General features: G+C 40.8%; 1 protein-coding gene and 1 long non-coding RNA gene across 8 annotated transcripts in view; both read left to right on the top strand.

Annotated features, from left to right (window-relative positions):
- The first annotated feature begins 748 nt into the window (after positions 1-748).
- The window catches only part of Vav3 (vav guanine nucleotide exchange factor 3), a 443,712-nt gene continuing 417,288 nt past the window's right edge, over positions 749-27,172 (top strand). For 6 of the 7 annotated variants that reach the window (XM_087213208.1, XM_004853591.4, XM_013075550.3 and 3 more), the window contains exon 1: positions 749-1,013. In XM_087213208.1, the coding sequence (XP_087069334.1) occupies positions 810-1,013 (204 nt within the window). In that variant the 5' untranslated portion in view covers positions 749-809. The remainder of the gene's footprint in view (positions 1,014-27,172) is intronic. The other variant, XM_087213207.1, reaches the window with a different exon arrangement.
- Positions 17,553-22,214, top strand: LOC147827709 (uncharacterized). Its single transcript, XR_015452020.1, has 3 exons — positions 17,553-17,685; positions 19,467-19,525; positions 22,029-22,214. It is a non-coding gene; the product is annotated as an uncharacterized LOC147827709 (long non-coding RNA).

Genomic DNA, 27,172 nt, shown 5'->3' with positions numbered 1-27,172 from the left:
GTGCCGAAGCCAAAGCATCCTTGGCAGGAACTAAGTTGGTGGAACGGGCTGAGGAATTATCTGTCCAAACGGGACGGGTCAGGAGGGCGAGGGGGCGACGGCCTCCAACTTCCTGCGCTGTGCTGTCCAGAGGTTCTGTGCCCGCCCTTCACTTTTCCGGGGAGCCAGGTGCTCCAATTAATTCGCCGGCCTCCCGAGACCCCTTCTTTTAAATCGCATTGTTCAGGGTGGCCAGGGGGAGCCCCGCCGTCCCACAGTGTTCAGCCACACCGTCCGCAGGAAGTGGCGCCAAGAGAAGATCCCTGGACGCCCGGGGTTGTGCAAGCTCCGCGGTCGCGAGGGCTGGCGGCTAGGCGGGGGCGCTGGGATCTCCTCGGCCGTAGCCCCCGCCCCCACCCCCACCTTCACCCCACCCCGCCCCGCCCCCGCCCGGGCCGCCCGCGCGCTCGCACTCGCGCCCCCGGGGACTCGCAGACGGCAGCAGCGGCCGAGCGCGCCGGGCATGCTCAGTCGCGGGCGCCAGGTTCCGAGTCGGAAGCCTGTGCGCGGCCGCCCTACCGGCCGGGGCGCACGGCGAGCGCGCGGTACTCGCTGCGGCGGCGGCAGCGGCAGCGGCTGGGCCGCGGGGGACCCCGGCCGGGACGCGAGCCCAGCCCCTCGCGGCGCCCCCGACCTGCTAGCTCCCTAGAATCCGCGCGGGGCAGGGGCCGGCCGCGGCTGGCGTCGGCGGGCGCGCGGAGGAACAGCCTCGGCGGCGGCGGCGTCTCCAGCGCCTGCCCCGGGCCGGCCGCGTCCCGCAGCCGTCGGGCATGGAGCCGTGGAAGCAGTGCGCGCAGTGGCTGATCCACTGCAAGGTGCTGCCCGCCAACCACCGGGTGACCTGGGAGTCGGCGCAGGTCTTCGACCTGGCGCAGACCCTCCGCGATGGAGTCCTGCTCTGCCAGCTGCTCAACAACCTCCGGGCGCACTCCATCAACCTGAAGGAGATCAACCTGAGGCCCCAGATGTCCCAGGTAAGGAGGCCGGCGAGCCGCGCCCCCGCCTCCCGCCGCTTCTCCCATTAATCATCCGGCTAATTTCTTTGTGTAAATGCAAACATCTAGGTGCGCTCAGCTGGCCCTGATGCCTCGCCTTCTGCTTCAGAGACCACTTCAGCTTTTCCTACCTTGACTTGAAAAGGTTTAGCTCTTCAGCTGAATGCTAAAGCCTAGCGTCCGGAGGATTTTGGAAGGGGCTTTCTGTGAGAAGGGAAGAAATAAGTTCGCTTAGGGTGCCTTTCACCTACTGTGGGTGTGCGTGCAGGGCAACAAAGGGAATTTGATCCAGCTCTTGTATAGTATCAACGGGAAGAGATGAAACTAGGTGATAGGGCAGTTTTGCTCTTAGTTTGTTCTTTGACTTAACGTTTTGTCCTCCTGCTCTCTTCAAAGAGGAACCATGTCATAAAAAGGACTGTAGGAAGTGGAGGGCGTTCAATACCGTTATCTGCACAGGAATGACACTGGTCAAAGGAAGGAAGAGGAGCTGGACACGGGGTGTTCTGGAAGGCCCCCCGAGCTTGTGGCCAGCTGGCAGGCTGGATGGTTGTGTTTACAGCTCTTCTTAACCATGTGAGAAGGAGCTAGTCCCGCCTCTCAGCAGTGCCAGGAAATAAGAAGTTACTAGAGATTCCGCTTTCTTTCATTCTGTCCTGTGCTCAGGTGGTGTGGTGCAGGTTTGGTTCCTGGTGCTGGAACCTTGGCCGGAGGTGCCTCGTTGAGGGTTTTAAAGAAAATGCAGCTCTGGAAAGCAGTGGCTGTGTGGAGTCAGCTCAGAAGTCACCATGCAGTGGAATAGTGGTTTCTTGGTCCTATCGGAAAGTTTCTGTTCAGAGCCTCTATTTTTTCTTTCGGAACGTAAAAAGCTGCTTTCAATTTAAAAGCCAGAGGAAAGGGTCCTTTTTATTGCCACATTTTAAACTCTAAATCCTGTATGATACAGATCCTCAGTTACTTAGCAACCAGGAGAGTGTCTTTGAAGAAGGAACTAACTGTATTCGATTTAATAATTGTGTATTTAAAGTTAGAGCACACACACTTACCTCTGAGTCTCTGTGTCCTTGTTTCATTAGGGTTCTTCTGCTAAGTTGTTTACCCCTTGCCTGTCTGCCTTAAAGCTGTTGGTGAGCAGTCTCCAGGAAAGATAGGCATATAAATGGTATTCAGAAGCAAGGTAGATTATTTTATACTCTCCCGTGAGCTGCATGGTGGATGCTAACTCTGTTGCTCAACTGTTTGTTTGTTTTTTTGTTTTGGGGTTTGAATTTGGGTCCTTGCGCTTGTGCAGCAAGCGGCAAAACCACTAAGCTAAATCCCTGGCCCTGTTGTTCAACTCTGGATGTTCCTTTTTAGCAAATATTTCCATTATGATGGGAGTTGCTGTTCTGAAGGAGGTTCTGTGGTGAGCAGTGGTCAGTTGGTTATCCAGTCCCATAGATCCCTGATTGCTCCTTTACCTATAGCCTCAGCATGCTTTGGCCCGGGAGCAGGAAGTATAGTACCGTGCACATTTCCAAACACTGGTTTCCTGGAACTTTCAGCAGTTGTTCATTAAGTTGTACTCAATAATCAAGTTTCCTGGACTACTGAGAATCTCCTTTTTTAACTCTCAAAACTTTATTTGGATGTTAACAATGGATGAAAATTTTTCCAAATGTGTTTTGCTTGCTTTTCCCTTAAAATGTATTAGATGACATTTAATCTTTTCGGTGATTGAGGATTGCCATTATAAGCATCATTAATGAAAATTGAGCATGTACAATTTGCTCGGAGCTCTGTTCCCTACTGAGGGTACCACAATAAACATACCAGGATAGCTACCCTAAAGGTATTATTACACTGCTGTCAGATAAACCACTAGGTTATAATGAGGTAAGTAGGTCAGCTAAATGATCTTCCTTAGGTTGTTGTGCTTTTGAGTTCTTAAGTCTTCCCAAATCCTGAGCTTCCTAGTTCCAGATTGAGTGTAGTTTGCCTTGTAATATACTATGAGTGAGTGAGAGCTTCTCTCAGACATGAAGGCCAGTACCTGAATGTCAAGGTGTCTGCTTTTGTTTCCCTTTTGATTCTTGGACACATTGGAAAGAGCTAAGGTTGCTGAACAGCTGAGAGCTAGGCAGGTAAGTTTGTATTTCATAGGTTGTCATTAAATGCTTAAATGAGTTTTGTGGAATGGTTTCATGAAACACATAGACATATTTAACCAGCCTACAGGGCTCAGCACATACTGTGTACTTAATGTTTACTATTAGCAAAATTACTTAGTGTGATGTTTCTGCTATTGTCATATTAAGGATAAAATATTGCAATTAAAATGTTTAAAAAGAATTTCAAAACTTTACAAGTTCCATTGGGCTGATATCTCTAAATCTTTTTCTTCATATGTATTTCTTGGGAAAGATTCTGGCTGCTGGTGGTTATGAGGCTCCTACCCATTAACTCTGCTCATACTGCATGGGGACTGACCTGTTCACCCACTGCCACCCTGACATTCATCCCCTCAGAGATTGCTCTGCTGAAGTTAGAGGCCATTACTAGCACTTGTTACTTTTGTTGTATCTAGGAGTCATTCTGACTTAGCGTCTACCCTGACTTATATTCTGCTAAAGACAGATTCTTCAGAATTTTGTGGCATTCTGAAAGAGTTATGAGCTGATGCTGATGACAGAAACTTTATAATTTATTGATGTTTTGCTTTATTGCCTGTCTTTAGTTTTCCCACAAGATGCTATAAAATGACTAACTTCTTTTCAGAAGAGTGTTTATTCCAGTGAGTGGGATGTTCTTTTATTTTCCTAGCCTTCTGCCTTGTTTGCATTAAAAAAAATAACCCTGCAAATAATGATTGCTTAATTATAGGTTTGAATCTTAGACTCTTCATAAGCTACTTAGGTCTCCTTCAAGATAGAAGCATAAATGTGATTCCTACTTCTCATACTTACTGTTTTTCCTGGCTGTGGACGTCTACTTCTTTTTGGTTTTGCCATCTTGGTAAGATGATCTTTTTCTGTTCAAAAAGAAGCATATTTTTAACACTGATTAGATTTTGTTTTTAGTTATAATGAGTTAAAGAGGTTAACATCACATTTAATTACATTTCACCATGCTCCTTTTATTGTAAAGAGTTAAGTTAAATACAATCCTGGTGGCCTTGAAAATCCAAGAAATTTCATGTCTGTGTATATTAGATAGATTTATTTTCCATCCAAAACAGTACTCTAGCCAAGGCACAAAGCACCCAGATGATTCTGGAGAGAAGCCTAATGGTAAAGATTGTATGGGGGGTGCTTTGTGGGAGGGCAGGGAGTATTGGCGTGATGTTATTTACAGTGGCTAAGAAAGTCTCCAGGTACGTCTGATACCAATTGTAGAGCTGTCATTGATGAGATGATTATTTAGGCTTATTATTTTGAAATTAAAAAATTTGGTTTATACTATGCATTAGAGTGATAGTATTACATTTGATGAATTTATTGACCATTATATGCAGTATATATAAGCTTTGAATAGTCTTAAAATATGTTACTCAGGCTTCAGATGTTCCTTCAACAATATTTATTTGTTCCTACTATGTGCCAGGCATTATTTAAGACACTGGCTTGAAGCAGAGTCTCTGCCTCAAAGGAATTTACATGTTAGTGGAGGATATGAACCATGAAAAATGAGTGGCTGTATAACATAATGTGCAACATTTGAAAATGGATAAGGGAATAGAGAGAAATGTGTTGAAGAGATTTTATAGAAGGTAGTTTATGTAATTAATAGAAGGTAGCCAAGAAAGCTGCCTTCAAGATGACAACTAAGGTGGAACTAGGAAGGGCCCTGAAAGGAGTGAGCAACTGTGGGAAAAGAATATTTCCAGCAGAGGGGACACCAAACTGTGAAGGTCCTGAGGTAACTAACTGCAGGCACCCTAGAGACTCTCATGGGACAGCATGGTGAGGAAGAGGTCAAAGAAAACAGAAACCCAATTTTTAGGGCATATGGGTCCTTGTGAGGACTTTGGCTTTCACCCTGAATGAAATGTCAGGCCAACTACAGGTTTGAACAAAGGCATGATATGACCTGACTTACCTTTTCAACAGAGTCCCTCTGTATTGTTGTGAGCAGAGTGTGGAGCAGAAGGGTGGATACAGCCAGGCTGATGCTGCCATTCAGGCCAGAGGCATGCAGCCCTGACTGGAGCAGCAACAGCAAATGGTGAAATAGGAGAGCTCTGGGTGTATTTGGAGGGCAGAGCCAGTGGGGTTTTATTGATGGACTCAGGTGAGGAGTGTGAGAGGAAGGGGGAGTCAAGAATGAGCTACTGGAATGATGGAGTTGCCATTTACTGAAATGGAGAAGAATAGAGGAAAGTAGCTTTGGTGGTGTTTGTGGGGAAGAAGGGAGGAAGATCTGGTGCTAGTTATGTTTGAAATGCCATGTAGACATCTAGGTGGAGATGCAAAACAGGCAGTTGGAGAAGTCAGAAATGTAGATGTAAAATACGCAGTTATCATGTTCCTTAAAATCATGAGATTGGATTATATCATCTAGGAAATAGTGTAGAAAGAAGAGAAGTCTGAGTGAGCTATGGGCATACCTGTTATTGAGGGTAGAGTTGAGAGGAAATGGCCATGAAGTACAAGGGAAGCCTGCAGAGGGAGGCTCCAGGATACCAACTGGAGTCTCTCGAGGAGAAGTGATTCAGCGTGTCAAATGCTGCTGCTGCTAGATTAAGTAAAATAAGGATTTAGGACGGAATGTTGGTTTAGGTCGTATACAGTTCCTTGGTGACCTTGACAAAAACAAATTTGATGTGTGGTGGGCAAACACTAATGGAGAAGAAGAGAGAATAGAGATGATCAAAACAGCAATTAGAGACATCTCTTTTGGGGTTAGTTTTGCCATAAAGAAAGTAGAATAATGAAGGTAGTGGCTAGTAGGGGAAAAGAGGCCAAGAGAAGTTTATTTTCTTATGTAGAATTTTTATTTTATACCTGTTCTTTTTAGAGTTCTTTAAAAGAACTCTTTTAGATTTAGATAGATTTTTTTATATGACGTTCTTGTATACATGTATTTATGTATATGTGAAATATTTATATAAGCAAACATAAGTAACATAAATTTAATATGTTCCTAAAGGTTTTCTTCTGAATACCATTTTACCTCAAGAGTTGCTGATTTCTATGTTTTTCCATACAATATTGTCCTCTGAACATTGAGTGTGGTAGCATTTGTAAAAGAATGTACCGTGACTGTTCATAGGATTTCTTTCCAACCTGCTAACACTCGGTTGCGTTTTGATATTGTGACTGTTTTTTAGCATTAGAGAGACCTGTATTTCTGCCATATATAACCATGTTTTTAAAATTTTTCTTATGGTCAGCATTGTGGTGTGTGTTCTATGTCTGTACTCTATGCTTCTCAAACAAGGTGATGGTAGGTGCAGATTATTGGGTTTGTAAAAGAAAGGGACAAAAATACTGTTATTGTTCAAAAAGAACTGTGTTCCAGTTACATTTTTAGGTAGTCAGTTCATAATAAAGTTATTTTTTGGTTTCTCTTTGCAGAAGTAAGTAACCTCTTCACCATTTGCTAGATTATTCTTTTGGATTATCTGCCAGCATAATTTTAAACTGGACACCCAACAAGATCTTTCATGTTACGTAGTTTTGGCACCTTAAGGGATCTTAAGCACTTCTTCTTTTAGTCAGTGGCTTAAACTAGTTCTCTAGGAACTGAAGTACTGAAATTTGGTGAGGTGTAGTCACTATTACACATTTCCTAATTTTCCAATACATTGAAAATTTTTGTAATTTTTCGTAAATTCTCTTTGACAGTTGACATGATTGGTCATTATCTTCCAACTGAAACTCTCTCTTCCCTTTTCTCTCATCATACTATCCTCTGCTGATTCTCTTATATGTACCTCTCATTCTTTTCAGTTTCCTTTGCCAGCTTCTCTTTATCTAAACATTCCTTAAATATTTGAGTTTTCTCTTTAGTTGTCTTTCCCTTTCATATTCTCTTTACGCTATTATCCTATGACATCCATGGTGTTAGTCTACTGTGATACATCCAAAGTTCACATTGACAGCCTACATCTGCCTGTGTTGTATTCTCATCTCTGCTGTTACAGTCTCTTGATGAGAAGTCTCGTGACTGTAGAAAGCTGACTTACAGAAGAGTCTGGGACAGGATGGATGAAGCAGAACTAAGCACAGCAAGACCACTGGTGGAGGCCTTTCAAAAGAGAACAAGGCAGAGCAAGGGGGCCAGTAGAAGGTTAGAGAGGAACACAGAAAATTAGAGAGATAACTATCTCTAGTTATCTAGAGCTAGAATGGACAGGACCTTGAGACCTCCCAGTGCAGACAGAGTGGAGTGTTTATAGGCTGAGCCCAGGTTTCAGGCTCAGGGGATTGGGCAGTATAAGGAGGGGGAGATCCAAAGGGAAAGGGGACATGTTCAGGTTGTGATATTGAATTTGAAGGTACTACCAGTTATTTTCCAGGTTCTCAGTTTCAAGCATCCCACTCTTTCACTACGCTTTTGTTATGGCTCTTGTTTAGATGTCCCCCCAAAGCCTCATGCAAATGACGGGCTATTTTGGAGGTGGCTGAATCTAGAGTGTATGATGCTGAGATTAAGGGCGTGTGATTACTAGACCACTACACATGAGTGATTGGTTTGGCACCGCCCTAATCCCAGCAGTCTGAATAAGATAAAAGGGGCAGAAAGATGCTATTGAACTTTCTTGTTGCTTTCGGTGCTTCCGCCAGCATGAACTGTTGCCCCTCTGCCCCGCTGCCTTGAAACCAGCTGATTATGGACTGAAACCTCTATAGAATGTAAGCAAAATAAACCTTTCCCCCCTTACCTTTGGGTGTTGGATATTTAATGTCAGCAAGGATAGAAAAGTGACTAACACACCCTTTCTTTCTGGCTTATTCTTGTACTAATTCCTAAAATCCAACAGTCTTTTGAACTTTTCACACCTGTGACCTCCTCACTGCCTTCATTTCTTTCTGGCTTCATTTCTTTCCCACTCAACTTAAATACCATAGCCATTGTAGTTATTTTCTTGGCTTCTCTTATTTATCTTGCTCATTCAGGTCAACAAAACCCTGCTTAAATCTAACTTGTTACTGATTTCCTGCATACAAACTAGCTGCTGCAGGTGATGGAGAAAAACTCATACCACTTTGACTCCTCTCACTTTAAATTCATGATCCTTGACTTCAGGTGGGTGCTGTAAACTACGCACTCAGCTGGTTATGTTTCTCTAGGAATTCTCAAAGTATGGTCCTGGAACTTCTTGCAGTCCCTGAGATGCTTTTCGGGATCCTGTAAGGCTAAAACCTTTTTATAGTATTAAGATACTATCTACTGTTCTAGTCTCATTTTCCTGTAAGTGTGTAGTACAGTTTTCCAAAGGTTATGAGATATTGCTAATGTCACTGCTGTGACTGACAGTGGAATATGTGCTTGTATATGTTTCAAAGATTTCTCAGTTTAGAATTCTAATATGTTAAATGTTTATAGATGCTGAGTGTCCTCTGAAAATCATTTTTTAAAGAGTGTGAATGGATCGTGATAGCAAAAATTTGAGGACCATACTATATTATTTACTTTTGACTCCCAGATGACTATTTAGCACCTTTGCTTCTTTCCTCTAGTCTCCATCACCTCCTTTTCCATTCTCCTCTTGACTGATGACCCTGCTTCCTATTCCTCTGAGAAAATAGACAAAATCAGAGGAGCGCATCCTCCAGATCCCACCGTCCTGTACCTGTGCCCAAAGACCACAGCTTCTTTCTGGTACCACGGCTGAATTAACAGGGCTCCTGCCAAGACCGGTTTCGCCTTCACTCTCTACTCCGTGCTCTCCTGCATCATCAGTTCCCTTTTGTTCATTTTCATGTATATACGCTGTTGTTTTCCTCACTTGAATTCAGGGCATGTTTTCAAGGCAGCCACCAGAAAGACTTGCCAAGTAACACTGAGCACGATGGAGAGTGACGAAGGGTTTGACCTGAACTACTGGGGCAGGTTGTCAGCCAACTTCCTTGTAATCATTTAGTGGTTCCCAATGAACCACAGATAAAATTCACACACATAAGAAAGTCCTGAAAAAGGGCCCAAGGTCTGGTCCCTTCATCTCTTAAAGCTACGCCTGCTCCGTGCTCTTGACCTTTTTGTGGTTTCTTGAATGAGCTGCTCTGTTGAATGCCTCTGTGCTATTGCACATGCCTTTTTCTCCTGAAGAATCCTTCCTCACATGTGTGCTTCAAGATTCAGCTCCCAAGTCACCCTGTCTGGGGTCTGGTCTTCCCTGATTGTCCTGCCAGGGATGGCTGATTATGTGCTGCTTTGTGCCACACTCTGTGGTGTAACTTAGGGGAGGGTAACATTCCTTTCCCTGTTTTTCTTTTTTCCCGCTGATTTTCTCCCTTTCAGGCTGTGATTTGCTTGAGGCTGCCATAGGCTGATTCAGTGATATACTTCTCTAGTAGCTGACACAGGAGTCATACATTACAGACATCCACAACTAGGCATAAATTTCTAAGTAGGTTGAAAATGATGACTTGTTTACTAGTTTTTCCAAGATATCTTTATGAACTTTTAAAAAAAGACATGCCCAACACTGTGTATATCATTAAAAACCAAAAATGCCTGTCCATTAAATGCCATTACTAATAATCGCATATAATATTATCACTTAGCAGTTGAGTGACTTTCAGAAAGTGACTGAACCTGACCTTCAGCTTCCTCCTCTCTAAAATAGACCCACCTATTCAGAGTGTCTAACACTGGGGTGAGGACTAAATGAATTAATTAGCTCTGTGAATGGCACACAAATGCCCAATAGATGCTATTTTTACTGTAACTATTGCTACTGCTTCTGCAGCTGCAGAAATACACAGGTGGCATTCATAATGTCTCCGAGGTACTACCTCACCTAATCCTCACAGCACCATGAGGGATTCTCATGTGATAGACCAGTGGTGGTGAACCTGTGGCACAAGGGCTGCAGCAGGCTGTTTGTGTCATTGAAAGCTCTAAAACTTTTGCCATCAATGTGATAGATACTCTTTGAGGCCAAGAGGGAGTTTAGAAATGTGTGCTTGGTTTATGGTGGAGCCAAGATTAAAGTAGAACATTTAAAATGAACTGACTTCTCTTTCTCCTCAGCCAGGCTCTTGGCACATCTGAAGTGAACTGCAAAGAATTTTTCTTTTTTTCCATTATATTGTTCTCTTGCAGTCTTGCCTTGGAGGAATATTCTCTTATTGAGTTTGTGGCTGTTAATAACACTCCATACTAGTCAGATACTGAGTTATGATGTTGGTTCAGGATATTGAAACACTATCAGGATAACTTTATACAGATTTATCTCATTATTCAGAGTAGAATGAAGGATATACTTTTGGTAGGTATATTGTGAAAAAAGGAAATATCATATTAAAATAAGGAACAGTAATGAGAGGCAAAGAGAAAGTGAGTGTGGCTCGTCTTTCTCGCCCTTTGTGGCCTTTTAACACTGTGCCTTGTTGACAGCTGGCTAATGCTCTGTTCTGGAGTCAGGAGCATTCCTATTTCCCGGGGAAGCAGGAAACACCGATGTTTTAACTGGCATGTTTGGAAATACTACTCCCCATCGCTCCACTTCTCTCTGTGTTATAAATCTTCTTGTAAAGTCACAGATATTCATTATTAACTATTATTTGGAATATTATTATATTATCTGCCCCAGGAAAGATCCTGCCTGGTGTTAAGGCCAGTCACAAGTTTATGTTTGCCTTTCCCCAAACTTGGGCATTTAAGGGACAGATCCATAGTAATTTAAAATTCCATGGAAAATTATTTAAGAATTGTATTTTGTTCTGCTATCTGCTTGTGCTTTCAAAATATATGTTGCAAGAAGTGCAGTCAATCTTTGGGCTGCTTGCGTAACAGGAAGCCAGCCCCATATGCTACTCACGTGGGAGTTCTCTAAAGGGTCAATTAATAGGGAATATTTAATGATACATTTGATACTTACTTTCCATGATTTTAAAAGTGCTTGTCTTAAAATAGAGCTGTAACAGCTGGTCTGAATAAACATGCCTCTTTGTGTCTTTTCCTGGGATGGTAGGGGCAGCGTGGTTGGAGTTAGGGAGGCCTAGATTCTGTCCCCCTGTCTCTCATGGGCTGTATGACCTGAGCCAGTGTCTGCTTCTCTTTGCCGGTGCCTTTTGTCCTTAGAGCAATAGCAGCAAATATCTTTATAATCTCACGTAGGAGGCATTGTTTATTTCTGAAGGTTAGGGGTGAGGCAGAAATGGTTGAATTCCAGCTCTAGCACTTAACATGGTAACTTTGGAAAAGTTTTACTTGTTAAATCTCACTTTCCTCATATAATGGACAAAAAACCCAATAAAAACTAATATTGTAGGACTGTGACAAGAATAAAATAACATTTAAATGATTGATGCACCGTAGGTACTCAGGAAGATTATTTTCTTCCACCTCTGCCATCTTCCCCCATCTGCATACAACTTTGAGGCAGGAAGATGATCTTATCACTGCTGTACAGAGGAGGAAATTGAGATTCGCCCTGGATAAAGGGTTTTTCTCAAGGTCACACAGACCGGAAGTGGCGAAGACAGGACTTGAGTCCAACTGTCTTCATTTCAAATTCAGCAAAATTTCCTGTCCCTACAGCCAAACTCAGTGGCTGTATGATGAATTTCATGAGGAAATGAGGGGGAAAGTGCTTACAAAAAGCAAAGCATATTCTGCAAATATAAAAATGACACTATCATTGTACACTGGACATTAGTGCATTTGAAATAGAAACATCTAGAGTAATACCTATTTTCAGTTATACTAGTTTATGGATTTCTGCCTTTTGGCAGTTAGTTCATGGATTTCTGCTTTCTCTTTGGCTTTGTTTTCATGGAAACTGGTGCATATGAGTTGATTGATTGATTATATCATCGAAGTGTCTGCTACATATTAGACTTTGTTGAAGATGCTGAGGACTGAAAGGAAAATAAAACTCAGCCACTGGCTTGTAATCCCAGAACTGTGGGAGGCTGAGGCAGGAGCATTATAAGTTTAAGTCCAGCTTGGGCAATTTAGCAAGACCCTGTCTCAAAACTTAAAGGGGGTGGGTGGGGCTGGAGTATGAAGGCCCTGAGTTCAATCTCCAATACAGCAAAAACAAAAATATGAAACATATAAAAATATAAAAAAGCTCACAAACAAAAACCAGAGCGAAAATCTCAGTCCTTGTCCTCGGGTTACTTGTGGTCTGCACAGCAAGGATTTTATCACTTACAAAATGTGAATGGGACAGGAGTCACTTGAGTTTGAGTGAATGAGCATGCAGTGTTTGGTAGATAATACTTCTCCAGATTTTGCTGATGTGCGAAGTGTGACGTGTTACAAATGGATTTTTTCACGTGTATGCATGGTTCTCCTTTCTATAGACATCAGTTTAGTATCTTCTATGTACAGGAATAAAGATAAATCACATGAAGTTTCTGACTTTGGGAGTCTTGAAGAAAATAGATTTGACCTCAGAGTAAGGTTTTTACAAGAAAGCCAAAAGGAAGGAAGTCAGTAGAGGCTGCAAGGGCTGTGCAAAAGTACAGACAACTGAGTGAAAAAGATCAGTCTGGGCAGAGGACGGAGAATGAGTGATTACTAGAGAAGGTTTGAGGGACAAAAAGTGGGGCTGAGGATGGGGAGAGAGCACATGAGATGAAAAATGTGGGGTGTCATTCAAACTCAATGTGGTCCCCAACAGGAGAGTTATTTTGAGCAATGAGGAAGTGTCTTTAGTTACATTAGTGCTGGAATTTGCCTGTATCATTTGTACCTGGCAGTGAAGTTGTTAAAGTATATATCTTGGTGTATGGACTGGAACATCAGATGATGGCTTATGTTTTGAATATCTTGAAATTGAGGGCACAAAAGCTATAGTCAAACTGCTTAATGGACCTCTAGAGTAAAGCACTAGAGAAAGTAAATAGGCCTGTTTCCTCTTTCTCCCTCTGAGCTCCAGATTTTCACTTTTCTGTCCTTCACATTTGCTGGACCACCATCTTCCCTGTGTTCTTAGTTGGCTAATGTCACCTCCTTTCCTGGCCGATTTGGTCTTGGCTATATTCCTGAACCTTTCCATGGTCAGCCTTTCCATGATCAGCCTTTCCACTTTTACTCCAAATCTCCTTCACCTCTGTGATGTCAGATGAGCCAGCAGCCCAGCCCTGGAGTATCCTCTCCCACAGAACTTCCTTCTATAATAAACGAGGTGGAGAGACCTGTTGAAGTCACATGCCACATCTTGCCAGACTGTTTAGACCATTCAGCTTTCTTCAGTTTGCCACTGCTTTTCTCTACCTCTTCGAAGTGCCTTATATCACCCTTGTGGCTTCCTGGTTTCCTCTCATTTGCTCAGTCATGCTCCCAGGTTCCAAATTTCAGACACCCAGAGTTCCTCACTCTGTCCTAGTCATCATCGTTGCCACATAGTCCTCTTGAGTCTTTTACTCAGTCTGTCCCATCTCACTCCCCACAGTGGTAACTATTACAGTGGCTACTATAAGTGACAACTGGTCCAAACTTTACAATTTACATTTTTTTGCACTTGTCTTTGATCTTCTGACTCCCAAGAGTTTTTGGCCTTGAAGAGGATATTTAATAAATTTAGAATCTCAGAGAAGATAAAGTGTTAGGAGAATTTTGATTCAGAGAAGTAGTATAGTATATACTAGACATAGTACTTTTTTTTTTTTTTTTTTTTGGTTTGTGGTCCCAGGAGCCCAATGGTCTGCTTGAGTGAACATTATTGATGAAACAGAAGCTACTGAGTCATGTTTTTCTGTTCCCAGTATTACCCATCTGCCTGTCCTTTCTTGGAACTAGCTCATAGCATCTGATTATTTTTGCAGGCTTTTTTTGTGTGTGTAATGTTGTGATTCAATAGTGCAACTTTCTCTTACTCGTATATGGATTGCCTGATAGGGAAAGTGATTCTAGAATAATTTTGTCAGTTACAGTACTCCAAGATGCAAGTTCAAGGAGGAGATATTAAATTGCCTGGCATTTGACCTTGAAATATGAGGAAATATTTGTTGGTTAAGGAAAGTTGTTAAGCTAAGGCCAGTCAGTCACAGAAGAAATGCTCAAGTTGAAATTATTTATGATGACAGAGTATCTGGAAATAGAACCTTACATTTGACCACAAGATTGAGATTCAGTAGAATATAGTTGTTTGTCCTCAATGAAGGGAAGCAGGAATTAAGAGTTCTGGAGCTCACAGTAAGTACTAACATAAAAGTTGTGGGTATTGGTACAGATGCTGTTTTAAGAAGAGACTGTAACGTAATTGTTGTTTTCTGTATTACCGCCATAGATCCCAGAATGTGAAGCTGGACCTTTAAATATTTATGCAGTGGCTCAGATAGTTAAACCTTTATTGAATTCTCAGTCTTCTCAAATATATAGTTCTACTTAATGACCTTAGTTAACTGAACAAAATGATGAGAAAGGTAAAATAATTTAACAGGATTCTTACATGCCTACTTTGGTAAAGGATTTAATTTTTCCCCTTCAATATTTAATAAATGGCTCAATAGTTTCAGTGATGCATGTGAATTAATTTCACACCTATCTAACTAGCAAGAAGCTGTTTGATATTCTTGCCAATTTGGCAACTACATAAAGCCCTTGAGGATTTTGCATAAAATAAGCGGAATGAAAAAATACATTTAAAAAATAATAACAAAGATGGTCTTACCTGTCGAAGAAGAGATTAAAATATATTTCTTAAACTTCATGTAAGTGTGACAAGGTAAACTTCATTTATGCTGATCTTTAGAGAGTTACTAGGTTCTGTCTTCAAACCTGAGGACTTAATTAACATACTATTCTAAGGAGTTCGAGTGGCAACATGGTGCAGTAGACAGCACATAGCCTTGGATTCATCAACCTGGCTTTGAATCCTAAGTGTGCTGTTTACAATCATGGACAATTTAACTACTCTTGACTTCAGGTCCCCACATTTATCAAACAGATGATAATATGTATCTGCAATTTTAGAAGTATTAAAGTAACATATGATGTATTCAATTTAGAAATTAGACTTAGAAGAACTCAGTAAATGTAAGTTCCACTCCTTTTCATTAAGCCCATTTTTTGAAGTCCGAGGAAATTTACATGTTATGAGTGAAAATGAGGAGAGAATAAGTTGGCAGTAGTAAAAACTAAATCATGGAGTCAGGAACTCAAAAACCATATTAATTTTGTTCTATGAAGAACGCAGCCAGTTGCTTCACGTACAGTGAGGCTCTGAGGAAGGGTGGTCCTGTTTGAATGGACCAGTGTGATAACTGACTTTATTGTTCAAAGAGTTATAAATAGCTAGCGAGCTATAAAAATCCTCAGAATAACTCTAGTTCAACATCTTGGTTTTAAAAACGAGCAACATATGGCTCCCGATATGATGTGTACTGATTTGATCAAGATCACTTGGTTTCATGTGAAGCACTTATTATGAATACGTACCTTGTCCTCTCATTCTTCTCTCTCTCTTTTTTGTTTTCCCTTTTGGGATACAGGAGTATAGAGGGATCAGTGAGGGAAGGAATATAAGACCTCAAACTTTGGAGCCCAAAAGTTCCTGGGAGAATTGACATAGCATGGAAAAATCATTAAATAATGAAAATTATGAAAGATCTGATGCTGAAAGCAGTAAAACCTCAGCTATCTAGAAACTTAGTTGTCCATGATTGTTCACCTCCTTAGGGGAGCTGAGGTTTTGCTATGTTAAACTAAATAACAAAGTGTATCTGAAATTCCTGAGAATACAAATATTCACGTATGTTTTAGTGTCACTGTGAGTTTTTCTCCTAGATTGTGTAAAATTCTATAAAATTTGGGATCATTTGTTTTTAACTTTCTTTCTTTAGCTCAGTATCTGCCATGTAGTATTTCCATGAATGACTACTGAGTGACTAGAGTCTGCCAAAAAAAATGTGTACACACTTCAGGAAAAGAAAAAGTATCAAATATTTTAATACTAAATTTATTGAGATGTTATGAGATTAATACAGGTTACTTTTGACCTCTACAATTACAAGAGGTGCTCGAAGCGGTGGACATTAGCTTCTAGACATTTAGTAGTACGGTAAACTGGTTGGGTAACCTTGGTCATTGAGATTGCTGCACATGGATTTTCAATTTCTCCTCTAAGGGCCGGAAGTATAGTGGGTTTTCTTAGATACAGATATCCTCTAGGGACCTCCATATGAGAGTAACACCATCTGTTTAAAAAAAAAAATCATACTTTTTTTTCCTGAAAGTGTATATATATTTTTTTAGCAGACTGTATTTAATGAACCCCTCATATTATCTTTAATATTGCTTGGATGAGAATGCTAGATTTTGTTGTCTTTCTTAATTGCCAGATGGAAAATTATATTGTTATAATTGTCTGCAATGGGAGGTAGCATGGTGTATTAGAGTAAGGACTTCAGTATAGGAGTATAGAGTAAGGACTTCAGACCTGGATTCAAATTATGCCTTATTAGCTGGGTAGTGTGGGCAAATCACTAAATCTCTCAGCATCCCAGTTTTCTTGCTTGTGAGATGGGATGATTTTTACTGCAAAGTGCTGTGGGGAACAAGGGAGCTCAGATGGGCAGAATAATTAGTAGTGCATCAGGGACACAGTGGGCTGCTCATGGACATATGAGGCTTTTTTCTTCTCTGTCACAGAGAGCTTTTCCAACAGTTCTTTTGGAATTGCTTATCTATGGCAAACTTTTCTTCTCTGTTGTATTCTTTCTGTAGATGTTTTATTTAGACTCATTGACTAAAACTTGGAATATTGTGGTTTAAAAGTGATTTGATGTGCTTATCTGTTGATCTGTTGTTAATTTCATATGTAACAGCTGTGATACAATAAGAGGCAGCAACTCTCTACCTGGAATTGGGACCTGCATTCAAATGTTGGCTCAGTGACTAGTAACAGTGATCTTTGAGCCCCAGTTTTCTCAATTTCATTGAGCCTCTATTATCTCTGTGAAAACAAAGTAAGGGAGTGGCACTGTATAGTGGAAAGGACATAGACTTTATAATTCAAATTTTGGATCTGGTACTAAATAGCTATATGATTTAGGCAGGCTGTTTGACCTCTCTGTTCTTTCATTTTGGTCTTGAGGGCAAGACTGTCTTTGGTCTGGGCTGTTGTAAAGATTAGGTAACATATGGCAAGTTCCTGCCTCAGAGCTGCTCACTTTGTAGGTTCTCTTAGAATGATGAAAAACAGCGCCCCGCCCCCAGCAACCAGCCAGTGGACGGTGAGGACCTCTGTCCAATGGAGTGGGGCTCCCTCCTGCCCGCGGCCCGCCCCCAGCGACCAGCTTAGCCGAGCTGGTGCCTGCAGGACCCCAGCCCCTTTGCCTCTGGCCTCCTGGCTGTGCTGGTACCTGTTTCCACACTGCAGAGGCACAGAGGATCATAAAGGCCATTATTGTCCTGAGCTCCAGAAGATAGAGCAGAAGTGAACAACAGAAAGAGGGCCTCTCTCAGGCTCCTTGATGAAAATTGAAGCCCACTGGAAAAGTGAAGAGAATCTCTGCAATGAAGGCACACCAGACCACCATACTTGGTAAGTTGGAGGGCTCATCACCTCCCATCGGAACCTGGGCTATCTTCAGGGGAAGGGAAGCTGGAACCTGCAGTAGAGCCTTGCAGAGTTCAACCCTGCAGAAGGACAGGGAGCTCAACTTGGGACTTGAAGCCAGAAATCTGCCTGAATCTCACGGGTCTGCTACTGGCTTGTTGAGACTCATTGACTTGTATCTGCACACTGCTGCCCACTTTGTCTGTTGTGACAGCAGAGACATACCCTGAAGGAGGCCCTTCATTTTTATTTTTTATTTTCAAAATTATTATTATTATTTTTTGCTCTTATTTTTAAAATTTAAGAGTAGGAAAAATTTATTGGGAGAAAGAAAGCTTCTGCCTAAGAGAGACAAAAGGGGGACCAGAAAGTGTGTTGCCCACTCACCCCACTTTCTAAAGATGTTCTATACAGCAAAGCTATTTGGTGAGGTGGGTACAAAGTGGGACAAAACTATAAGACCCAATGGAAATTTATAAGGTGGGTACGAGGTGGGACAAAACCATGACCAACCAATAAGATTACAAGTACAGTCACCCAGGTAATATTGATTAAATGGAGGTCAAATGGGGAGCAAGTCATGTAGCAAGCATACAAGGATTTTCAGTAAGGGTAGGGGTCAGGGATATTTCCTGGAGAGGCTGGGTTAAGACCTTGACCACCCATCCAGGTGATTGATACTTAGAATATCAATCACTGCTATTTATTGCCAGGGGAAGCACAAAGGTGTGTAGTTTCTCTCCTTTTACAATTCTAGCCTTCAGTGAATGTGTTTTGATTGTCCTCCATGTTGGCCCCTTGTGAGCTGGCCCTGTCTAACTGCCTACAAGATATCTAATTAAGTTACCTATCTGCTATATTCCCCCCTCTGAAGAAGTACCCCTGACTGCTGTGAGAGGGCAAAGGGTGAAAACCTTTCTGGCTACTTCCACCTGAAGAGGGTCGTAGTTGTGATCAGCAGTTAGAGTTACTCTCCAGAGAGTCTATCTAAAGGCCCTCGATAGGTGCCAGGCATTGTCTTCTTGGGAGCCATATAGCTTTGAGTCTGGAGGAGACAAAGCCAAAGAAACAGTTAATACATGGACCAAATTATAAGGTCAGCAGAATTGCTATGAATATAGCCAACAAGTGTTTCCATTGGGAGGAACTAGAAATAGCCTCCCACAAAGAGGATAAGAAGGTCCAGGGGACTTCAGAATCCAACATAGAAGTTATATTGTGTAGTTTAGCAGTTAATGAGTTGTTTACAAGGTCGATCTGGTGGATCTTGGTAGGAGAATTTTAGCACATTTGTCATTGGTTCCGTTTGTATGACTGTTTGGAGTTTGGCAGCTGCTAGGCAAGAATAAACAAAACTTTTAAGAAATTAGAGCATGTATAGTCTAAGCATGAGCACACTAGAATGAGAGGGCAGGTTGGGGAGAAAGTCACACTTAGAAATTGAAATAGTGATTGTAACCTGCTGGCTCTTATAATAGATTTTACTATTGATAGAGATTAGTAATTCTGGTACTTTGTCATAAATCTCTCTAGTTTTAGCTGTAAGAAGATAAGAGACAATTTGAAGAACAAATCTCGCTTAAGAAATTAAAACTCTATCTGAGCCCTGATAGATTTTACCATAGTTTTTTCCTGATGATCCATAACTAGTCAGCTACTGGTGTAGCTAGAAACTTCCAGAAGGGATCAGTGACTGGAGCCCCTTTTTACACCTAGCTTTATTACTATGGCATTATTTTATACCTCTTTTGGTTATTTTCTTCTAGGTGTTTAAGATCAAGTTAAAGTGAGACCTGTCCATCAGTATGAACCTCTTGCGATCAAGGTCAGTTAAGTCTCCTCAGGAATTGTTTTGGAACCATGCATAGTGACTCTCAGCTCCTCTGTTAGTGTCAGCCATCAGGATGGGTCATGGCCTTGTTTGACCATGTTGCTTTCAGTGAAAGCATGGGAGATTTTTCCCTCTTGGTGACCCTCCTTTGGCACATGGTACATTTGTCCTCTGGTGCCCAGCAATCTCCCTGCTCAGGAGGTTGAGTGACTTACCAAAGATGTAGGATCCTCTAGGAAAGGTTTCTTCATGTCCTGGATCTTTGTTGGATCTTGAGGGGCCAGGGCCAAAATATGGGCTGTCCTCTTAGCCTAGTTACCTTTCTAGTTTTGGTCTCCAAACTTTAGTTGTTGAACACCCAGAAGAGAAGATCAGTGACATAAGTATTTTAGTAGGGGCGATGAGCTTAACTATTATAATAGTTAAGACATCAAGCACTTTTGAAGTATAAAGCACAGTTAGAGGGCTGTTATTTTTTACAAACCATGGTTGTTTTAGTAGTTGAATTCCTGTAGAATGTTAACAGACAACAGTTATATATTATAGAGAAACTTAAGATCAAGAGCCACACATAGTATTTTAGCATGACAATCATGATGACATTGTCTTTGTAACACTTATATGTCTATCTTAGTATGGAATAGTCTTTCAGTCAAACACCTTAATCTGATCACAAGACATTAAATGACAAAGAAAACTCTTGTTATTCTTTAGTAGGATGCCATCTAAAGAGAACATACATATTGGCCTATAAATGTATCTTAGGAGTTCATAATGGCTAGCCTCTAATTTTAGTGTGACATTGTTTTAACTGTTTGGTGACTGAGCATCCCTAAGTGTGGTGACACATATAACATATATCCCATAAGTTTTTAAGATAACTATTATTTGACTGGTTTTCTCATGCTGGCTTGACATGTACCTCTTAGCACAAGTAGCTGGAGTGTAAGAGAAAGGCAGATATCTGAGTCAAAAAAGATCACTATCATAATATCTTAGAAGACCTGTACACTCAGAAGGCATGAATGATATTTAGTACACCATGAAATAACAATGAATATCAGTTACATGAAACCCCTTGTCATTTAATTTTGTTTGGTACCAAGAACATTTAAAATAAAATCTTATTGTTTTTTTACAGAAAACTTAGCCCATGACCAATGTATACCTATCACAATGATATGTTTAGCAATGTATTTCCCACAAGGCTATGGAAATTATTGAGGTCCCCTTTGTGAACAAAGGGTGGAATAAATTTTTTCCAGGCAGCTGCTCCTTTATTTACCAAGGGGAGTCCTGTCCCATAGTTTTCCTAAGTCCAGGAGTCTTTAATTATCTTAACAAATTTTTGGATGACCTGTGAGAGCCAGAGCATAACAACACATTATTTTGACCAATGAAAGATTCCTAAGTTATACATAGACAACAATATGTACTGTATTTGTAAAACCAGTTGACATTATTTGGATCATCTGGCAACCTGGGGGAACCATGTCTTTAATTACATTTATCTATAAGCCAACTTGAGTTACAGGTGAACATCTTAAAAAATCCAAAATCCCAAAAGAAAGCTCAAACAGCTGTACATGTTGTAACAAATTGAACAGGTAAACAGACACATAAGACAACTTGTTTATAAACCAAAGTGCACTCAGATGTATTTGGCCAAGTTGAATTATAATAACTTTTATAATTTTTAGGTTTGTAATTATAAAAAAGACTAATCAGAACTTTGTAGTTCAATTAACAGAGACCTCTTGTAATATGAATTAAAAGGAATAAAAATTTTCTACACCTGTGAAAGCAAAGACCATTTTAAGATGGGCCCTAAGCTGATAGCTTATCTGGCTGTAATACCCAGCTACACAGGCTTCTCATGGTTGCTTTTAGCCACATATAACTATTCCTTCTAAAGGGACAGACTATTAAAGGTAATTTTAACTGTCTCCAGTGGGGATCTGCTCAGGCCAGGTTTGCATGTAGAAGAGACTAGGTGACACTCTTTGGAGCTAAGTATGGATTTCAAACAGTGAGGGAAGAAGGCCTGACAAGGCTCCAACCTGCTGTGCTGCAGATGTCTCCCTATGACAGTTTTTCCCATTTTGAAAAGAAACAAAGGGAAAGAAGGTATCCCTGTCTATCCCTCTTGTTCTGTGCCCAATCTAAGGTGCCCCTTAGACTTATCTCATCCAGTGCCAGTGACAGCAGACTAGAGGTGCAAGGAAGTGGTCAGAGCCAGGTTAGCTGTTCTTACTATTTTCTAATTGTACCTAAAGGCTGAAAGATAAATCTGGACTAAAACTTTTACATTTATTTTTTGAGAGTTTCAGAATTAAACCTAGATCAGTTTTCTATATAGCCCAGAGATAAATGAAGGCCAGCTTTACTCTGAAAAGGATTCCAGGGAGGGGAAACTCACCATTCTGGAAGCTTTGTTTTGAAATCCAGCAGCCACAGAAAAGGGAAGTACCTTGAATCAAACTGTGTTATTTTTCAGGAGCAAGGCAATGGAGAAAGGACAGAGGAGTGCCTTTAAGTATGGCACAAGAACTAAATCTTAACCATCTCAGGTGTAGAAGGACAATTATCATCAAGAGCTTTTCCATAGTGGATCTGCGATCCTTAGCAAAACATGTCTCTAGCGCAAGCGCAAGGACCCGAGTTCAATCCCCGGCACCAAAACGAAAAAAAAAAAAAAAGGCGAAAAAAAGCAAAACATGTCTCTAGAAACAAAAGGTATGATTGATTCCCACTGCATTGCCAAGCAGAAAAATCAAACCAATAAGCAAAGAACCCAAATGGCTGCTTTTTGTCTCTTGAAAGAGAATGAAAATGTTCTAACTATATTATTTAGGGCTTACCCTTTTAATGAATTACTCTGAATCTGTAATATCTAATTTATGACTTAAATACCCTACAGGCTGTTGAGCAGCTCCCTGCTCTTGTAGAAACACTCCCAAAGCCATGTCTCACCTTTTATTAACATGCAAACTGAAATGGTGTCCTGTAGTTAGGCACTTAGAAGTGCTTGTTTGAGCTTCTAGAGTGCAGTCTGGGAATGAGATTCCCAGGTGTCTGTCTCTTGGGTTTTTCTGTAAGCTAATAGAGGGGTCACAAAATCTCACTATATCCTGCTATTTGAAGGCCACAAAAGCCTGTAATTTCCAGGAATCTCCTTAGCTGTTTTAGAGTCTTGGGCTGTGGAAAGGAAAGAATTGGTTTAATTCTTTCTTAAATTATAAGGCCTAAATATTTTACCTCAAGGCTGCAAAGTTGTACCTTAGATCTAGAAATATTATAACCCCTGTCTGTTAGAAAATTCAGCAGTGCAGATGTCTTGGCTAAAATGCTCTTCTGAGGGGACACATAGCAGCATACCATCTACATATTGCAAGACTGTGACTTGGGAAAAACTATAGTATTTCCTTTTATCAAATCAGGATCCAGGGATGTCTTCATATTTTTCCTGATAAATAGTTGACAATTTAAAATAATTGAAGGGCTTAGTTCTCATCTTTTTTTTTTTTTTTGCTTTTTTGGTACTGAGGATCAAACTTGGGTCCTTGTACTTTCGAGGCAGATGGTGGAACCACTGAGCTAAATCCCCAGCCTTAGTTCTCATCTTTCGTAGACCTTCAAGAATACATGCCTGAAAATGTCTTCTATTTAATCTCCTATCTGATTGGCAAGCCAGTGGAGGTCTTGTATAGGAACTGCTTATGTTCCAGTAGGAACCAGTTGTTCCCCTGGCTGCCTGTCTTTTTGAGGTTCCAAAATTAAGATAATATTTGTCTCTATATGTAGTAGCAGCTTGTAATACTACTTGTCTCTCATTAGAAATCAATGTTTGATTTAAGAGCACCATTACATCTTTCTAATCTAGCATAGGTCTGAGTAAGTTCTTCACAGACCTCAATGTACATATCAGGATCATCTGAAAACTTTCTTAGGTAACTTTCTCATGTAATCTGTTTTAGATTACTGAGAGAAAAAAGATACATGAACACAGGTAGTCCTATATTTTCCATTTACTTCCTGCAAGGGGTGTTGTCTTTGAGGGACCTGAACAACTTAGCTAAGGATGGTTATAGCCTCGTAGAGAGATTAATTATGGCTGGCCTAGAAACCCCACCCTCAGTAACTGGTGGTTAGGGTGAGGGGTAGCCTCAGGCTTAGAGGTACTGAATGTCTAAAGGGTAAGGTGTATCTCATTTTTCTATGTCCCAAATTTACATTTGAACACAAGCAAGAATTCTTAATATAAAGAAAATCTGAACATAAGATGATTTGACCATTTTTTCCTCTCTTACAGTATAATTCTAATTGTGAGATAGCATCATAGTACTTTCCTCTATGTCTTGGCTTTAGGAGGTAGGCACACCACATGCGGGTGTAGAGAAATACTAAATTGTTCCTTAATACATTCCAAAGGAGTAAGAGGTTCAGATATGGAGCTACTAATCTGAAACAAGAGAAACAAATATGGTGTCCCTTAAGTCTCTGCTTGATTCCTGTGTCCCCTAGGGCATTCCGAGGGCGTCCCCCAAGGTTTATACCACTCCATGGTAGGTAGCTACCGTCTGGAGAGAGAACCAGAAAATAAAACTGGACTGGACTATCTACCCTTTACCAGCGCGTGATCTTATCTTCCTCAGGTAACTCATATCCTTACCGCAGTGGGTATTCTTAAAGCAAAAGTTACAATTGACTTCAGCCGTAACAATAGTGTTTAGAGAAGGAAGTATTGTTAGCAAACCAAGAGATTTAAACCATTGCTATCTAGTTCCTTGAAAGAGAGAGGGGAATAGGTCAACAGTCAAATTAGGGCACTTTTCCTGCAAAAGAGATCAACTCCAGAGATGTTAAGTCAGAGATTCTGCCTGGGCCCTAGGGCAGAGAAAGCTCTGAGAAATTTCTATTGTCTATCCAGTCATTTAGGCAACTTTTATTAGCAAGACAAGGCTACTCCTTTAAGGTCCATTTTAAATTTGCTAAGTATTTGAAACTCATAGGTCCTCATAGAGGTCACAATCTACATAGTAAAGGCACTCTTATTGACTTCCTATGCATGCATGAATGAAGAGAAAGGCTGACTAAAATAGTCCCATATTCTAGTTAGCATATAAAAACACAAATGCAAGTTTCTGATTGTTATTTTTCCTAGTGTAAGACAAAGCAGTTGTTGTGAGTTTGTCTTAGTCTGATTTTCTGGAAGGAGGAGCAGTCTGACTACTAGGGATTCTGAAATGAACTCCCAACAAGTTGGAGAAAAGTTTAAGGGGAGTTTTTAACTCACTAGCAGGGAGAAAAAGTCCAAATAAAGCTCAAGCTGGTTAAACATCCAAAAAATCACCATATAGCATTTTATAAGTCCACAGTCAATGTTCCGAAGTCCATAACCTGTTGGAAAAGGCATTTTCCCCCTACACACATAAATGATGAATACCATGCCTGGCGGGGAGAAAGGGTTCAGGTAGCTTTTAATCTATCAAAGATTCATTTTCTACATTTGTCTAGAGGTCTTACTAGTAGTAGAGAACACAGTCCAAACCTCTAGGTCAACTCTTAACGGAGGCTTAAGAGCGGGCTCTGAGGGCATTGCTTCAGATCACTCTGAGACAGAAGATATCTGATGATCACTGACAGAGTTTCCCTTTCATCTCACTGAGGAGTACAGTTAGGGACAAGATGTGGAGATTTTTGCAGATTACCCAGCTGGGCTCTCAGGAGCTAGTTTCTTCTGAGGGACCTTTGGGTATCTGCCAGAGAGTAGCCCTGGCCGTGACCTCTCAGTTGCCACCTCAGTTTCTACTAGTTCCATGCAGTCAGAGATCTGTCTCCGAAAGGCACCCAATTGCCTGTGTGGTCAGCGTTCCACCTGCCATTGGTGTCAATGGGAGTGGAGATTCACCAGAGGAAAACTGGAGAAACCTGTCCTCTGCTTTGAGAGTGGCAGCTGCCCTAAAGGAAGTTACTAGCTGGCAGAGTAACCACTGTTTGGCATTCTGTAAGGGACAGATAAAAACCTAAACTGTTTTTATCTGAGATGATTTCATAAGAGACCCATTTACAACATTTTTAAGCAACTAAGTCCAAATGCATTATATATGAAACAGGAATAAAATGTAATTTTAACAAAAGGCAATGCATAAGAAAAACAAGAAATTTGCAAACATTTAAAACACAACTTAAAATTAAGACACTTTTGAAACAAAAGCCAAAACAAAGGCCAGAGTTTATGAAACAGAAACCAGAATCTATGAAACAAATAGCCAGAGCCTATGAAATGAAAAGTAACAGTATATGAAGCAAAAAAGACCAAAGTTAAAATCTATGAAAGAAAACTCTTACCGCCATCCAGTAATCTCAGTGGAAGACCTCAAAAATGATATAGGGGGAAAAGATGTAACTACCAAACCTATTGGATATCCACAATGCGAGTTCGTGTTCTCTAAAATCGAAGAATGAATTCTAGGAACAACGGAGGTTAAGGAAAAATTTATTGGGAGAAAGAAATCTTCTGCCTAAGAGAGACGGAAGGGGGACTAGAAAGTGGATTGTCCTTCTTATTTTTAATTTTTACTTTTTTCTACTCTTCAAATTTTTCTTTTTTCTTCTTTTTCTTTTCTCTCTCTCTCCCTCCCTCCCTCCCTCCCACATTGTTCTTCATCTCCCTTTTTATTCCTGTTCTGGGCCAAATTCGGAATTCTTTATTTTTCTTTTCTTCTCTTTTTCCTTCTCTCGATTGTCATTAGTTTTAAAGGAAAGTAAATACAGTTTCTAGCCTCCCTATTGCTGTTAGTTTGTTCTGTTCTCGTCTTTGTTCTTTCATTCTGTCTTTTCCTCTTTTCTTCAACAGTTTCTTAGAGTTTATGTGATCTCCTTGTGTCTTCTGGCCTCATTGCTAACCTTTCCCTATCCTTCTACCTATCTATCCTCCCTACCCAACTCCTTCTAACTCCCTATCCCGAAGGGTAAAGTTGCTATATTGAAGAGTTTATTCACTATGAACATATGTTGGGCTGGTCCTCGATTTTGATTTAATTCATACAGTTAAAGATGATAGATTAATAACTACCACAAATTGTCATTTTCTAAGCTGTGCTTGATGCTATGGTGTTGCTGATTGTATCACTTGGGCTAAGGTGTTGTGATTGATCTAATCAGTTGTCCTTCTTGGTATAATGAAAATAAGATAACCTCAGAGTCATTAGAGACTCAAAACCTAAAGGCCAGATATATCTGGAAGACACCTCTGAGAAGCAATCATTCCCTAAGGGAATAAGTACAAGCATCAAAGATACGTACAATAAGCAGTTTCGAAGTATCAACCCAGGAATTAAACCAAGGACAGTACCAAAAACAAAAAGGAGAAGACATTTAAGCAAGGCACAAACCCAGACTTGCACCCCAACAAAGGCAAATTCTGGGGGGAACGAGGTAGAAATATCTGATAATCAACCACCTGGACACCCTGAACAGATGAATGAGGCTGTAGAAAAATTCAGAACAGAAACAATTTCCCAGATATCTACAGAGATGGTGAGCAGAATGAAAGACATGATTAGAGGCTCTAGAACAGAAACAGATAAAAAAATAGATAAGCTCAGAACCATGCTGGAAGCCATGAATGCCCAGCAT

The sequence above is a fragment of the Heterocephalus glaber genome, unplaced genomic scaffold, assembly GCF_053883595.1.
Source record: "Heterocephalus glaber isolate CG9 unplaced genomic scaffold, H.glaber_assembly_v1.0 deba00001442, whole genome shotgun sequence".
NCBI lineage: Eukaryota > Metazoa > Chordata > Mammalia > Rodentia > Bathyergidae > Heterocephalus > Heterocephalus glaber.
This window is presented reverse-complemented; position numbering and strand designations above follow the sequence as displayed.